General features: G+C 39.5%; 1 protein-coding gene across 1 annotated transcript; it reads left to right on the plus strand.

The window, feature by feature from the left end:
• The first annotated feature begins 2154 nt into the window (after positions 1 to 2154).
• On the plus strand, positions 2155 to 12622 carry Otol1 (otolin 1). The gene is made up of 4 exons (XM_059264728.1): positions 2155 to 2536; positions 7468 to 7557; positions 10679 to 10750; positions 11341 to 12622. Exons 1-4 carry the CDS (start codon positions 2155 to 2157, stop codon positions 12237 to 12239), a joined length of 1443 nt encoding a protein of 480 aa, XP_059120711.1. The 3' UTR covers positions 12240 to 12622.
• Positions 12623 to 16876: the final 4254 nt, after the last annotated feature.

Here is a 16876-nt window from a genome sequence, read left to right on the forward strand (position 1 = left end):
GTATTGTGGTCAACGCTGGAAGATCAGAGAAGCAGAACAAGCCACAGCTACCTCACCTTGCCAATTCCTCAGCTGATCCTATTTCCTCAGACTGGAAGCCTCTGAGTCCTCATCTGAATGGGTCTCAGCTGAAAAGCTGCTAGAAGCCTAAAAGCTTAACCAGCTAGTTCCTGGTCTTCACGCCTTATTATATACCTTTCTGCCTCCTGCCATTACTTCCTGGGATTAAAGGCGTGAGTCACCATGCCTGGCTGTTTCCAGTGTGGCCTTGAACTCACAGAGATCCAGATGGATTTCTGCCTCCCAAGTGATAGGATTAAAGGCGTGTGCTACCACTGCCTAACCTCTATATTTAATATTGTGGCTGTTCTGTTCTCTGATCCCAGATAAGTTTATTAGGGTGCACAATATTTTGGGGAACACAATACCACCACATCCACTGACCCACAGCTGAAAAAGCTTGAGTCTAGCATTTGCTGGGGATGGCTGTAACTGGCTGATGTATGCCAGCCGTGTGTGTGTGTGTGTGTGTGTGTGTGTGTGTGTGTGTGTGTGTGTGTGTGTTGATCTTGTGGGTGGAAGGTGTGTGGTGTGTGTAGGGGCATGTGTGCATTTGGAATGATGTGCACGACCAGCTAACTGCCATTCACATTTTCTTCACTTCTCATCTCTTCTTACCAAACATATTCCCCGAGGACAGGACCACGACCTATCATTAAAAATAATTCCTCATTCCTTGTGACATTATCGATATCAGCCAATAATAGTTGAGTCAATGAATACAGCAGTGAAAACAACCAGACGGAAAGTTAGCATTTTTGAATTTTTACACAGTTTGGAAAATGAAGTGTCTCATCTTTATCACTCCTCTGCTTTGATTTATCTCTCTCTCCTCCATAGCTCTACTCCATTGAGCTAACCTTGGATTTATTGTTCTTTAATCCCATCCTTATAAAGTCCACATGATTTGTGGAAGTGAGTTAAGGTTCTGAAATTAAACGGAACTGCATTTGAATCTTAGATCCACAATGTACTGGTTTTATGACCTTGGACAAGGTATGTAACTTCTTGGTGCCTGTTTCCTCACTTGTGATGGTGAGTAATTGTGTGACATCTGCCTGGCATAGGGATTTTGAGAACTGGTTGGATTGATGGCGTGGAGCTATGTAGAGGAGGCTCTACACGTAGTTGGTGCTTTTCTGCCTCTTTTATTTAAATTCTCTTACTATTTGTCTTTACTCCCCTCCCCATCTCATATCAGAGAAAATACATGCGTATCCTGGACTGTCTATTAGCAGCCTGTTCGGAGTTGATGGGGAATGGAATGGTGAACTATCACAATTTCATTTCACTGGGAACATTATATCATGTTCCTTTGGACATTGGTAAAAACCTTAAAAAGAACAACCACACTTGCCTAATTAAAATACCCAAAGATAAATGTAGGTTTCCAGAAAAACTCCCCAAATTATACAGCCAAGATTCTGCGAGTTAAGTGGCATGTGAAAAATCTAAGGACATAGCATATTTTCAAAGTTATGATTTTTTAAATTGTCTCCCTCTCCATTTATTATAATAGATTCCACAAGAGTGCTCTCACAACAGCACCATTATCTCTAGGAGATTTAAGGACTATTTTACCAGCCCTTTTTTTTTTCTGAAATAATTGAGTTTGCTGGAATAAACTATTCAGCTCAATATTTTTCATCTCCCTCTAATATAAATGTATTTGATTCCTATAAATCTGAGTGAGGTCAGGGAGGAAATCACACATATTTGTTTTCCACAGGGTATATGAGCTATTAAGTCAGGCTGCACTTATTATAGATCATATTTGTTATTTGGCAAGATAATTTGAATGATTGAGAACACCATTTGAGAACATGTAACACCAAGAAACAACCGGAAGGGAAAACTGAAAGCCAAGCACTCCTCGTAATAAATACTTCAAATAAAATGCTCCGTGGCAAGTCACACATACACTTACATAGGAAATGGACTAGTAGGATATCATTCTAAATCACACATGCTGTTTATTCGTACGCCTCAGAGAATGTATTTATTTTTCTCATGTAAGGATAGATGGTATTAGTGCTTTTACTTGGACCACTTATAATTTGTGTATATTTTTATGTCTTCCTTCCAGCCTCAAACATGTGGATATTTTCTTGGCTTTGTGTTTTTCTAATTATTTTGGCTGTGGCTGATGTGGACACAGTAGCAAAGACCACACCGTACACCAAATTTACAAAGAAATCTGACGGGAAAGAGATGCTGAAGGGCCTCAAGCCATCCAATGGCTTCCCTCTGGATGAAGAAGAAAGCCTCCTTACGGAAATGGCTGCCGTGGCAGAGCCCACCACTGGCCCCTCGCCCTCAGCCCCGGCAGAGCCCACCACTGAGCCCTCCGCCCCCGCCAGTCTCTTTCCATTTGAAAGCTTCTCTCTGGACACGGCTGGTTTCTTTCTGAACTGCTGCCATTGCTGCTCATTTGTCGCTGGACAGAAAGGAGAACCTGGAAAGTCGGGAGAACAAGGTACTTGAAAATGCCCACCTGGACGCCCCCAGAGAGGAGGGGTTGGGGTGCAGAATTGTTCTGAGGGTTTCTGCAGTGGCGGGATGCTTGCCCATAAAAATGTGATGAATGCAAATGGCTTCCATTTGGTGGTTATAGACACATATTTATATCGAGATAAAAATGCAGTTCAGTCACCACAGCTATATTTATTTTAAAAAAAGGATTTGTTTATTTTTATTATATGAGTATGAGTATTCTGCCTGCATGAATGTCTGTGGGCCATGTGTGTGCCTGGTGCCCATCGAAGTCATAAAAAGGTGTCAGGTCCTCTGTCACTGGAGTTATTGATGACTTTGGGCCACCACGTGGGTGTTGGGAATTGAATCCAGGTGCTCTAGAAGAGCAGCCTGTGCTCTTAACCACTGAGTAGCCTCTTCGGCTTCAATCACAGCCGTATTTCAAGAGTTCTTCCTATTACCCACACATGGCCTATGCCTACTGTATTGAGTAAAGTCTACTGAATTAATAGTGATGTTCCGAAATGAGTCAGGGAATTCCAACTCCAGTCCCAGTGCTGAGGTTTTCTAGGCAGCTCAGGCTATGACCAGTGGAGTTTTTTTTTTTAATGGTTGATTTTAAAACTGGTAAATGAAAATTCTATTGCATGGCAAGAAAGTGTGGCAACTGATGGACTTTTTGAGTGCTATTTGTAGTTAGGATTAGAAGTGGAAGGGCTGTGAGCAGAGAATAAAGTGTAAAATTCAGTTTGCACCTCATTGAAATGCAGAAGCAATACTGTCATTGCCCAGCAATTTTCTCTGTTGAACACTGTGGTTACTATTTTGAAATCTCAGATGTCTTTAATATATACATAATGAATATTCTCTCAGTTTTATTGTAATGCATTCTGGCTTTTATGTGCTATGTGGTATAGACAACTTAAGATAAAATTAAAGATCAGAATGTCAATTTTAAATTCCCTATTCCCTGAAAAAAATTCACATAATGTTTGTGGCATCTAGCCTGTGTCATAAAGCTGTAATATCAGTAATTACGCATCCCCACAGAGCTTTTAATTGATTTCATCTTGTGGTAGGGGGTTTTAGGGAGATATGTTATTTATGCTGAGCTCGATTAACGTGTAGAGAGAATGAGATTAGGACCCCAAGATTTCCTGGCCAATGACACACTATTGGAAAGGCAACAAGGCCGAGGAAGTCATATTTATCAGAACTCTTCATGTCTCATCTGGCTGGAAAGCCCAGTCAGGGCCAGGGAGACAGCTGGTGGCAAGACTTCGAAGAAGACAGTGAGCTCCATAGCATGAGGGCGTTTGTCTCACCTGATGACAGATGAGACTGGGCTGTTCCTGGCCTTCAGCTTCTCTTCTAATCTTTGTGACATATATTTTGGAGGTGTGCCAAGTTCCTAGCCTGTCTGTGTAACTCATGTGTCATAATCTAACTGGTTATATCATCTGACTGAGAATGTTATGTATCTATTTATGCTGTCTGTGGATTAAACACAGGGCTTTGTGCATGTTAGGCTACTGCCCCAACACTTTTTATTTTGAGACAGTCTCACAAAATTGCCCATGTTGGCTTTTTAATCACTCTGAAGGCCAGGTAGATCAGGAACTCGCCTAACTCTTACCTCAGCTTTTCAAGTACTTGCAATTACAGACCCAAGTTATCAGGCCAGGCTCACACTCAGAAGGTGGGCCATCACGGCCCTTTCCTAAGAAGGCTTCATTCTTTAAGTCTCACTTTCAACAATGGGAAACAGAGTTATATGAAAATACAATCAAGATGAATATGTGATGCCTGAAATAGAGTAAATGCTCTGTAAACTACCTTTATCACTCAGTTAATATGGAGGGAGTGTGGTTCTATCTTGTGAAATTCTCTGGGCCTGATACAATGGCATCCTGTTTCTTGAGATTCAAACAGTTGTTCTAGCTTTACCAATTTCTTGAAATTGTATTTATGTTTTTGATATTATGATATAATTGCATCATTTCCCTCTTCTCTTTTTTCCTCCAAACCCTCCCATGCACCCTGCTTTGCTTTCTTTCAAATTCATGGCCTCTTTTTTTCTTTAATTGTTGTTACATACATATATGTGTATATATACATACATATTCCCAAATACATAAATAGATCTACTCAGTGACTCTTCCTCTAGTGTATTTCTTTCATTAGAAATCTAATATGAGAGCAGCATTGAACAAACTCAAAGGAAAAGAACAAACCTACTCAAGTCCAAGCACTTCAATATTTCTTCATTAACTCTGTCTTTGGTAATGTGAACACACATTTGCAGGCATCACATGGTACATTACCTACTTTTAAAAGTCTTCCTAGATTCAGTTTATGGATGAAAAAAACATCATGAAGACATAGAGATTTATTTAATGGCCAGAAGGCAGCTCTCCATTTCTTGCTTCTGCTTTGGCTTTAGTTGCTGTGGGTGCCTCATGTTAAGAAGAGTGGGGAATTTTACATCATTTCTAAATCTTTATTAAAAAAAATACTGAAGATATTTTTACATTGCACCTGGTGATGTGCTCCTGGTTCAGTGAGCATTTGGTCGACTTAGAGGTTGCAGCACCTGCCAGAGCAGAGACTGGAGGCAAAATCAGTCGGTTCACCTGGAAAACCCAGGTTTCTCCCCTGTGCTCAGTCTTCAGGTGTTTCTGAGAATACAACCCCAATGTACATCTCACGCAGATGTGACGGTTGTCAGTCTTCTTCTGGGCCCCTTGTGCAGTTGCATGATGCTCCTGTGACAGCTCAGGGGTGTGTTTGGTGTTTCCTGCCACAGTAGAACCCCCCTGAGCCTTGAAAGGAGACACTGCACATTGGACCGTGTTTGGCTTTCTTGTTTACTCTCACCTCCTCTGCTTAGTCTGTCTCTATTCCGATCCTCCATGCAGTTCTTCTGCAAAAGGGGGAACCTGCCTTCAGCCCTGACCTCTACTGCCAGCAACTTATTAAAGGTTTTCTTTTACAAATTTATAGTTTCTTCCAAAGATGAATTCTATGGAATATGATTTTTTGTTTCATTGAGTTGTTTTTAATTTTTAAATTTCTATTTCATTCTATCCCATTAGCCTTAATTATAATTAAACTGAAATTTTGTAATTTTGTTGAGTGTGATTATCTATATGGTAAACTGTTGGAGAAATTAGCCTTGAATTATTCCAAGTAAACAGCAATTTTCACCCTGCAAATGGGACTGAACTTGCAAAAGAATAATTAATTGAGTTAGGTGAGTTCTAGGTAAGTGTCTGTCTGGATGAATAAGTGTTATCTGTGGCGGTTTGAATGAGAAAGGCCCCCCTGAGCTCATATTTGCATGCTCAGTGTAGCAGGCTTTCTTTTGGGCTACCAACTAGCTCACAAATAACAACATGGAGACTTATTATTAGTTATGAATGCTTGGACTTCATTTACGCTTGTCCCATTAGCTCTCATAACTTAATTTAACCTGTTTCTCTTCAGCTATGTTTTGCTTTGGAGCTTTTTACCTTTCTTTCATTCTGTATGTCCTACTCCATGTCTGTCTGTCTGGCAACTGCCTGCCTGGCTGGCCCCATGTGTCTCCCTCTTTTTCTCCCTCGTTCTTTTCTTCTCCTAGTAATTCTCTCTGCCTGCCGACCCTGCCTATCCCTCTACTGCCTAGCTATTGGATGTTCGGCTTTTTGTTAGACTAATCAGGTGCCTTAGGCAGGCAAAGCAACACATCTTTCCATCGTTAAACAAATGCAGCATAAACAAATGTAGCATATCTTTACATAGTTAAACAAATGTAGTGTAAACAAACATAACACATTTTCCCTAGTTAAAGTAATTTTCCACAACAACTTAGTTCCCAGTTTGGAAACTATATAGGAAGGATTAGGAGGCGTGGCCATGTCAGAGAAGTATCTCTGGGGTTGGACTTGGAGATTTAAAAAGCCCAAGCCAGTCTGTCTCTCTCTCTCTGTCTGCTGCCTGTGGGCCAGGATGTAAAGCTCTCACTTACTGCTTCAGTGCCATGCCTGTCTGCTTCCCACCATGATGATCATGTATTTCACTACCCTCTGGGACTGTGATCCTCAGATCAAATGATTTCTTTAATGTGGGTTGTCTTGGTGATGGTGTCTCTTCACGGCAATGGAACAGTAGCTAAGACAATATCCAGTGAGGTCAGAGACTTGCATGATCTCTACCATACTGCTTGGTCACTACTTACACGAACAGTGCTATTTTTTCAGGTGTTTAAAGACTCTGTTTTTTAAAAAGACACTTTAGGAAATTCTAATTCCTTTATTGACTCTTTGCTTAATACTATTTTCTCAAGGAATTCTCTTCTGACCCCATAAATATCACTCCTTTTATTTTAATGCTAACTTACAATGGAACCTTCCTATTTTACTTTGTATCAAATATAGTGGGAAAATTTCCATTTCTCCTTATGTTATCTGCTTAATGTTTATCTTGCACAGATTTTCATCCCTGTGGGGATGGCTGCATTTCTAGTACCTAGCAAGATGCTTTAGTGTACAGGAAACATCACAAATAGTTCCTAATCAATGGGTAAGTGGATGAATGGCAATCTCAAAGTGTCTGATATTGTGTTTTTACATAGTGTGGTCCTATGAGGTTAAGTGTCAGATAATCATTTTTTGTCGTTTGATATAGTGCCGCTTCCCTGAATCATTTGATCACTGCCACGGATATAGTGACAAGTACTAATGGGCTCAATTTATCTATTCAGGTAGTACAAAATTGCAAATCAGACAAAAATATTGCCCTTAGAACTCTATAATGGCTTATTCTCATCAGATTTTATCATTAGGATGTTGACAGTTTTTGGTTTCAATAAAATAACTGTCTCTTCCCCTGAACTAATGAATTTAAAAATATAATTTTTCTAATGTGATGATTTTAAAACTTCATTTATAGGTCCTAAAGGAGAAACTGGTGACATTGGCAGTCCAGGCCCCCCCGGAATCATTGGACCCCAAGGCCCCAAAGGCCAGAAAGGAGAGAAGGGTAGGTAACCATTTCTATTCCAGATCAAACTCAGGGAGTCTCTGAATCATTTTTAAGATCAGTTTGCTAAACAAAGGCTAGATATTGAAAGCAGGTTTTCAAAAGTGCAAACATTTGATAAATCATCCAACATATTAATTTGACATAAAATATTAACTTTATACATGCCACTTGAAAAACGTTCAGGTATATGGGAATCAGCCCCCCAACTCCACACACACACACACACACACACACACACACACACTCACTCATACACAGTGACATACATATACACACTCCAGCAGGGGATGGGGAAATAGAGAGAGAGACTCTTTTTTTTAGTTATGCTATTTTTCATTTATTCAGACATTATGTTTTGATTATGTGTTTCCCTCTCCCAACTCCTCCCAAATGCCCACCACCTTCCTATATCCAACTTTATGTTCTTTCTCTCTCTATCAACATGATTCCCAGACCAAAACCAAAACAAAGAACAGAAAACAAAACAAGCAAACAAGTCATAAGAAAAAATGCCAAGAGAAATTCTTTACTGGCCACCAGCATGACCCGGAGACCACAAGTTACAAAGTATGGTCTCTGGGGAAGGGTCCTTTCTTTCAGTGTGAGACCTTTTATTCCTTCTTTTCCTCACTCTAATACTGGGGAGTGAGGCCATGCAATCTAGGTAAGGGCTCTTCAATTGAGCTAGACACACCCAGTTAAGTGTGGATTTTTTCCCTAATAGTACAATTAAGTTAAGTTTTGGTAGAAATCTGGATGTTAAGGAGAACTTGATATTGTCTTTGGCTCATTCTGAAATCACTGATAGTATTAATGACGGGCAGCAGAATAAATTAAATATTATAATCTCAAAAAATAAAAGAAATAATTAAAATACAGCAGTGGTTTTACATTGCCTGGAACCTGGCAGAAGTGGACTTTTATTGACTCACAACCTGTTCATCAAAGAGGATTTGTAGCTATGAACACTTTCATTGATCTTTGCCTGCCCAAGAAGTCTGTAGCTCTGAATACATCAGCAGAGAAGGCTTTCTGTCCCAGAAATGCCTGGTTCTTTCTTTGGGTACTTTAAGGTACTACAAAGTTAATATTCGCTGGGACATTTAGAAATTCCTCAGAGGATACCGGTACCCTGTAGAAAAACCATCTATCCATCAAGCTCAGTGTTTTAGCTCCAGTGTCGTATGTCAGAAGGCCTAATATCACATATACATCACCATCCCCGTGGCTCAGGAACTGCCTAGCTCATTCCTGCCGGAACAGTCAGTGAAGTAATTACTCAAAAAATATGCTTAGGTAAGAGAGTGCTACTTCTCACTTGTCAGTTTTGCGATTTTCATTCTTGGAAACATTTAATCCTTTTGTGGCTGAATTATATTAGCAGGGAGCCTGTGAAATAAGGATGAGTGATGAACCTCCTCAATGCTTCATACATTTCGGAAGCTAGACTTCTGGAAGTGGAAGAAAATCTGGGGAGGTACCGCAAGATGCGGTTCTTAAGAAGATGCTTTGATGAATGATCAAAGTAGAATTTCATTCAGCCAGTCTCTATAAAGTGGCAACTCTACTTCCCTTCTACTTCCAGACTTTGTGTGGACTCCTGGTTAAGAATGAAAGTTAAAGAAGTTCCCAAACCTCTATGCTTGAATGGCTCTAACGCTAGGCAGTCATCATCTAACTGAATACTTTCCATTAGGGCAATTAATCTCCTTAAATAAACTTAAGAAATGCCAGTAATGCTGGGCATGGTAGTACATGCCTTTAATTCCAGCACTTGGGAAGCAGAGGCAGGCAGAGCTCTCTGAGTTTAAGGCTGGGCTGGTTTACATAGTGAATTTCAGGACAGCCCAGGACACACAGTGAATCTGGGGGAAAAAAAGCTATTAATGCTGGATAAAGCTGGCCAGCATTCCATTACTGAAGAGGGAATAAATAGGCTTTGGTCCTTCACTTCCATTCAACATCAGAACCTGTCAAAATACATTTAGATATTTTCCTGGTATCCCATGGGTTAAATTTGCACATTTGGTTTTATGTGAAGTAATAATAGAGAAGCCAGCTCTAGGAAACTAGAGTGACCCATGTTGGATTTTTCTGGGTTGTACTATGGCAAACATCTGAATGTCTAAACCTTTTATTATCATAAATGTTTCCTGTAGCTCTATAAGAGTATACCAAAGTTATTCCAACATGTAATGGAAATGGCCCATTTTGACAGTGTCTATTAAGGGTAGTTTTTCATTCCTGGATTCATTTTTTGGTAGTTTTGCTGATGGAAGAGTATGGTTCTCTCTCTCTCTCTCTCTCTCTCTCTCTCTCTCTCTCTCTCTCTCTCTCTCTTTAAACTTCTATGATGAATTGAGATGGAAGTTTTTCTTGGTCCTACCCAGTCCTGTCATCCCATGGTCCTGCAGCCCCACAGCCACTTATAAAATAATTACTCAGAGGCTTAATATTAATTACAAGCTGTTTAGCCTATGGCTCAGTCTTATTGCTAGCTAGCTCTTACATCTTAAATTAACCCATTTCTAATAATCTAAGTATTGCTACGTGGCCATGGCATTACCAGTCTGCTGGCATGTTGCTCCTTGGGTGGCTGGATGGCGTCTGCTCTGACTCTGCCCTTCTCCCTGTATCTCTCTTGGATTTCCCGCCTGGCTATAACCTGTCTTGCTATAGGCTAGTGAAGCTTCTTTATTAACCAATGGTAGCAACACATATTCACAGCATACAGAAAGGCCATCCCACAGCAGTGAGTGGCAAACAAAGAAGACATTTTGACTGTCATTCAAAATTTGCAATAGGGAAAATACCAGCACACACATACACAACATTTGTCAGTTATTAGAAATTTCATGAGGAATTTGAAGAATCATATGAAGGCTGTGAGGAAGAGGAGTTCTGCTTGAAGGGACCAGCTCTTAATCCCCTTTAAGTGGCTCACTATTAACTAGAATTCAAAATTCCTAATGTCCTTCAACATGTTCTTTTTCTATACTGTTTTACCTTTAAGCAATTTTTGTTAAGAAATGTTGGAATGTGGCGAAACTCTGAACCACATGTTAGATTTATCCCAAATGACATAGTTGTGTCAACATTAATTCCTGTACTATTTTAGGACTAAAGGGAGAACGGGGGGACCAAGGAGCAGGTGGCATTCCAGGATACCCAGGAAAACCAGGAGAGCAAGGTAAAGTCAATCCACCATGTTAGGACCTCGGAGTACAGGAAAACCCTCTGTCTCTTCCTGTTGGTAAATGTAGGGGGGCAAGGTTTATACTCAAATTCTCATTGTTTTAATAACTCAGTGGCTCATTGCATGAGTTGAGTCTAGGAGTTGAGACATTAGGCAAATGTGTCTGTGTTCTGCTCTGTTTTTCAACTGTTATCAGAAAAAAGAATCTATATTTCCATTCCTGTGCCTGTGAGACTTTGGGAGTAGACGGGTAAAATAGAGATTGAAGTGTTAACATGAGTTGGGCCAAATGCAAAAGCTAGTGGAATAAAAACAGTTCTATATTATCTTAAAAGTAAAGGAAAAAAAAACACCCCTGAAACATTATTGTTTCTTGGAAGCCTTAGCTAGTCTCCTTTTGAGAACATGACGTGGTAATTATTGCTCACTATATTTAATGACTCCTCGAAACAGACATTACCGAGCCAAGAACTGGGTTTACAGGTCTCATTGGTTGGTATTATTTTAATATTTTAGGTCTATGGTAATAGCATCCTGTCATGGTTTATATGCTTCTCAAGCATTATTTTACTTTTCTATTTCAGGTGGACTTGGTCCCAAGGGAGATAAAGGAAACATCGGCCCGGCAGGAATGGAAGGACAAAAAGGCTCTAAGGGGGACCTGTGTGGGAACTGCACCAAAGGAGAGAAAGGGGACCCTGGGGCCTCGGGTGCCCATGGCTTCATTGGAGAGCCTGGGGCCAAGGGCGAGAAGGGGGGTGTTGGGGAGAAAGGTTATCGTGGAGAGTCTGGGGAGAGGGGACAGAAGGGGCAGAAAGGCGAGGCAGGGATGGAGGGAGAGAAAGGGAGCAGAGGAGACGCTGGCGCAGAAGGCAGACGCGGCTCGGATGGTCTACCTGGACCCAGAGGTGATGCTGGCCCTAAGGGAGAAAAGGGAGATACGGGTCCTCCTGGTTTTACTGGACCTGCGGGTCCGAAGGGTGAGCTTGGGAGCAAAGGGGCTCGAGGGCCCACTGGGAAGAAGGGTTCCCGGGGTGTCAAAGGCTCCAAAGGAGAGGCCACCCAAGTCACACAGTCGGCGTTTAGTGCTCTTTTGTCCAAGCCCTTTCCTGCCCCAAACATCCCCATCAAGTTTGACAAGATTCTCTCCAATGACCAAGGGGATTATAACCCCATCACTGGGAAATTTAACTGTAGTGCTCCCGGGACATACGTTTTTTCCTATCATGTCACTGTCAGGGGCCGACCTGCTCGAATCAGTCTTGTGGCCCGCAACAGGAAGCAGTTCAAGTCCAGAGAGACGCTCTATGGTCAGCAGGTGGACCAGGCCTCCCTCCTCCTCATTCTGAAATTGAGTGCAGGAGATCAAGTGTGGCTAGAAGTGTCAAAGGACTGGAACGGACTGTACGTTGGCCCTGAGGATGACAGTATTTTTAGTGGGTTCCTTTTGTACCCAGAGGAAACTCTTGAGAAGTCACCATAAATCCAGGTTTTGGACACTGCACTTTTGATTTAGTCTATTAATCTTGAGTAGAGCTCTTAAAAATTTTGATTTTTTTCGTGACTATAAATGCAATACAAAACATTTAAAAATGTACAACGTAGAGCTAACTACTCCTATTCAAAGCATCTCCTTTGAAGTATTTATGTTTTTGAGAATATGTCTGTTAAGTTTGTAGCTAACATTTTTCATTTAGCATTATAATGACGTTAACTGATGCCACTTAAGGAATTAATAATGGCAACGCTCAAAACTATGAATGAGATTTATCATTAATAAGTACTTATGTGATGGTTTGAATAAAGATGGCTCTCGCTGGGTGGTGGTGGCACAAGCCTTTAATCCCAGCACTCAGGAGGCAGAGGCAGGTGGATCTCTGTAAGTTCAAGGCCAGCCTGGGCTACACAGTGAGTTCCAGGAAAGGCACAAAGCTACACAGAGAAACCCTGTCTCGAAATACAAAAAAAAAAAAAAAAAAAAATGGCCCCCATACGTTCATATATATTTGAATGTTTAGTCACAGAGAATGAACCTGTTTGAAAGAAGTAGAAGGTGTGACCTTGTTGGAGGAAGTGTCACTAGGAGTGGGCTTTGAGGTTTCAAAAGTCTAAGTCTCTCTTTCTGCCTGCTGCCTGCAGATCAGGATGTCAAGCTCTCAACTATTGCATTAGCATCATGCCTATCTGCTTCCCACTGTGATGGTCTACTACCCTCTGGAACCATGAGCTCCAATTAAATACTTTCTATTATGAGAGTTGTCTTGGTCATGGTGTCTCTTCATATCAATAGAACACTAAGACAATTTTCTTCTAAATACTTTCTTTATCTCATGAATGACATGTCACTCTATTCTGTTGAATGTGAGGCCAACAGCTGACAGACCTCGATGACAGCTCTTTCTCAAAGTCCCTGATTCTCTTGGAAGGGATCCTTTTAACACAATAGAGGTATTCTCCTTTCAGTTTTAATTCAGAAAAAACACATGGGTTATGTGGCAAACAATTGGCAAAACAGATTTAAAATTTATTCATGTGTAAGGATTTGCATGTAAGCCTATATTATGTAGACTAAGGTTAAATGTAAAAAAGAAAATTGATAAAGATGTCACTCAGTTAACTGTTCATTGAATTATTGTGCATAGAACTGAATGTCCCCAAGGGATTCAAGAACAAAATTAAATCAGTATTGATCAAAATTTCAGCTCTTTCTTCGTGATAGAACATTTTATCATCATCTCTGTAATAATTAATTCCAGTTATTCAGTAATAAAGTTTTGGAAACAGGTGGGGGGTAGGAAATTCATTTGCAAAATGAATGTTTAAAAACTGTGAATATTGGATAATTCAGCAGTTTCACTCTTTTACAAAAGTGAAATTTATTGAATCCAAATGGAATTTGATTTTTCAGAGGTATAGTTACACGGATTTGCAAATCTTCATGTGCCAAGCCAGGAAATGGATGCTGGGGAATTTTCTGGTTATATTCTGCCAACTTGGGCAGGCATTCACTTTTGAGATCCTCATCCATATGTATATTAACAGAGTGTTTCCCAAACAGTTCAGAGAAATACCATTTCTAGATGTTATTGTGAATCACTAGAAAAAAGTAGCTTCCATGTTAAACAAATGTTGGAAGTTCTATTATATACATATATATATAATATCATATATCATATGAAGATTCATAAAGTCCATTAATGTAGTCTCTGACATTTGCATAGAAAATAAATTAGCTTAATTTTGTTTTACTCAATGACTCTGAGATTATTGTTGGTTTTGAATTCATTTTATGAACAATGCTCTTTAGGATGTTAATTTTGGAAATGTAGCATTAGTTTCTTATCTAATGGTTTTTTTCTGTGGGGACCAGAATGTGACTTCAGTTATGGCTATGCCTGTATTTTTTAAGAGGAACAATGAGATTGTGTGTAAGTGATTTAATTAAGCCACACCTCATTTGAAATCTTTTTTCCTAATTAGGGTATTAAATAGTGAAGTGATTCAGGAACTTAGAGTTTTATCTCTTGTTTTTTGATTCCTGTTTTTTTCTTTCTTAAATTTATGCTATTTTATTTTGTGTATATATGTTGGCGCACCATGCTTGTGCTTGGTACCTGAGGAAGCCAGAAGACAACATTAGATCCCCCGGAGCAGGAGTTACACACAGTTGTGGGCTGTCATGTCGGTGTTGGGAATCAAACTTGGGTCCTCTGGAAGAGCACTGGGTGCTCTTAACAACTGAGCCATCTCTCCAGCCCCCTTTCCTTTTCTTTATATCATGTCTAACCCTGAATTTGAGGAGGCTGTGAGCCAGCTAGCACAGGAAGATAGAGTATTAAAAAACCAAACACATATGCAAACACATTAAGGTCTTAGAGATGAAGAAAACTGGGCAGAGGGCCAGCAAGGGAGTGAGTTTTATGGTACCTGACAGTGTCCTGCATCTGTTTGTGATGGGCATTTTATAGGAAGTCTAAAATGTTCAGGGTTGTTATCTAAGATTGATGGTAATTATGAACATTTTACAAGATATCCAAACTAAAGCAGTTGCTGTTTATGGAAATTGATTTGCAAGACAGGTTCTAGACTCTTCATACTATGAGGATAGAAAAATGGTTCCCTTCTTTCCATATGCCATGTGTGCTGTCTTATTAGACAGACCCAAGGATAGATCTCTTCTATCCTAAGGACTTAGGTTCTGCATCTGCTCTACTCATATTCTAATGACTACCAGTAGCTATCTATACTGGATGTCGGTCCTGAACACCAGACTACGTAGATGGCCAAGAATGAAACTGACACTCAAAGCCTAGCACAACCAAGTCAAGCTTCTGGGATTCTTATACCCTTCAAGTCACATACTGGCATTTGCTGCCATTTGTCCAGAATCAAAACCTTGTATCATCACTTGAAGTTTTCATTTATACTTAAGTACACTTAATGCTTCAGGGTCAATCCAGAGTGTGAAGACTTTCTCACATCTTCACTTCCACAACTCTTGTCAGGTTATTATAATTTACAACCTAGTTTATCAAAATAACCTCCTAACTGGATCCCTCAAACATTTAAAGAAAATGGGCTTGACAGATTGCATGCTTAAGTATTAAAAGCATAAATGAGGGTAACAAATGGTTCTTTAAACTCTAGTCTACTTCTCTACTTTGGACTATATGCTGTTTTATTGAAAAATCTTTTGAAAGCTACAGTTTTATTAATATGAGTTATGGCAAATAAGACAGATAAAGTGAGTGAATGAATATTTACATGGGCATGCTAGGATTGGATGAATAATAAAATAAATATAATAAATATATTAATACCTGAATTATATATTTTTCCATAGATGTCATTTTCAAAGCTTAATTTCATAAAAATCTGATATATTTCTGTAAACAATTCTATTGACAATTTTGCCAAGTTAATCATCTTTGTTGGGTCATTGTATTTCTTAGCAATTTAGAAAATTTCTATCGACTTGGAAAAACTTCAGCTCACTGAATTTGTAATAAAACTTAGGCTGGGTGAGGTGGCACACAACTTTAATACCAGCACCCACGCGGCAGAGGCAGGTGGACCTCTATGTGTTTGAGGCCAGCTTGTTCTACAGGGTGAGTTCCAGGATAGTCGGGGCTATTAGAGACAGAGAAATCCTGTCTGGAAAAGCCAAAAAACAAACAAAACAAAACAAAAATCCCTCAGAAATGAACTGGGAATTTATGTATTACAATCAAATATTGCAACAGGGTCTAGACAAGATGCATGACCACTGTTATACACAAGTTGTAAAATATTTAAATTATAATGCATAAACCTGTGTTAGCTTACATTACCATTCCACTATCTTAAAATGATATTTTAGAACTTAGATCCATTGTGGATTCTCTTTGTGCTTATTCAAATACAAATTTAAGTCATATGAAAGGTTAAATATTGAATAATATCTTTTATTAAATGTGCAACCTTAGCAATTATCATGTAGTTTGTAGGTATGCCAAGAATGGTGACACAGGTCATTTTGTAAGATATTCCCAGTTAACCACATGCCTGCCCTTTCCTCATTTAAACTTTTACTCAGATACCATCTTTTCAGCGAATCCTTCTTGAGCCATTCAATTTTCAGTTGCAAACTTCATATCCTGACTCCTCTTCACTCTCTATGTGAATAATAAATCACCTATGGATTTTCTTATTGTCTATCCAAGAAAGTAAGTTCCATGAAGCCAAAGATTTCTAACTATTTCTTTTTTATTATTGATTTTTTTCATACAATATATTCTGAGCATGATTTCCCCTCCCTTATCTCCTCCCAGATCCTTTCCACATCTCCACCCATCCAACTTCATACCTCCTTTCTCTCTTTCTTTAGAAAATAAAAAGGCAAATAAAACAAGATCAGATAAACAACTAAAACAGACATATAACCCCTACTGAAATAAAAATAGTAATTAAAAATCTCCCAACCAAAAAAAGGCCAGGCCAGATGGAGTCAATGAAGAATTCTACCAGACCTTCAAAGAAAATTACTCAAAGTACTGTGCAGAATAGAGACAGAAGGAACGTGGCGTAATTCTTTTTAGGAAGTATCAATTACCCTGATCCATAAACCACAGAAAGATCCAA

This window comes from Peromyscus eremicus, chromosome 6 (genome assembly GCF_949786415.1).
Source record: "Peromyscus eremicus chromosome 6, PerEre_H2_v1, whole genome shotgun sequence".
NCBI lineage: Eukaryota > Metazoa > Chordata > Mammalia > Rodentia > Cricetidae > Peromyscus > Peromyscus eremicus.

What these genes read in the sequence shown, in the direction of transcription:
- Otol1 (XM_059264728.1), top strand. Translation starts at nt 2,155, where the DNA reads ATGTGGATATTTTCTTGGCTTTGTGTTTTTCTAATTATTTTGGCTGTG. An exon ending in AGGCCAGAAAGGAGAGAAGG is followed by an intron (nt 7,558 to 10,678) that starts GTAGGTAACCAT and finishes GTACTATTTTAG; the next exon opens with GACTAAAGGGAGAACGGGGG. An exon ending in AGGAAAACCAGGAGAGCAAG is followed by an intron (nt 10,751 to 11,340) that starts GTAAAGTCAATC and finishes TTTCTATTTCAG; the next exon opens with GTGGACTTGGTCCCAAGGGA.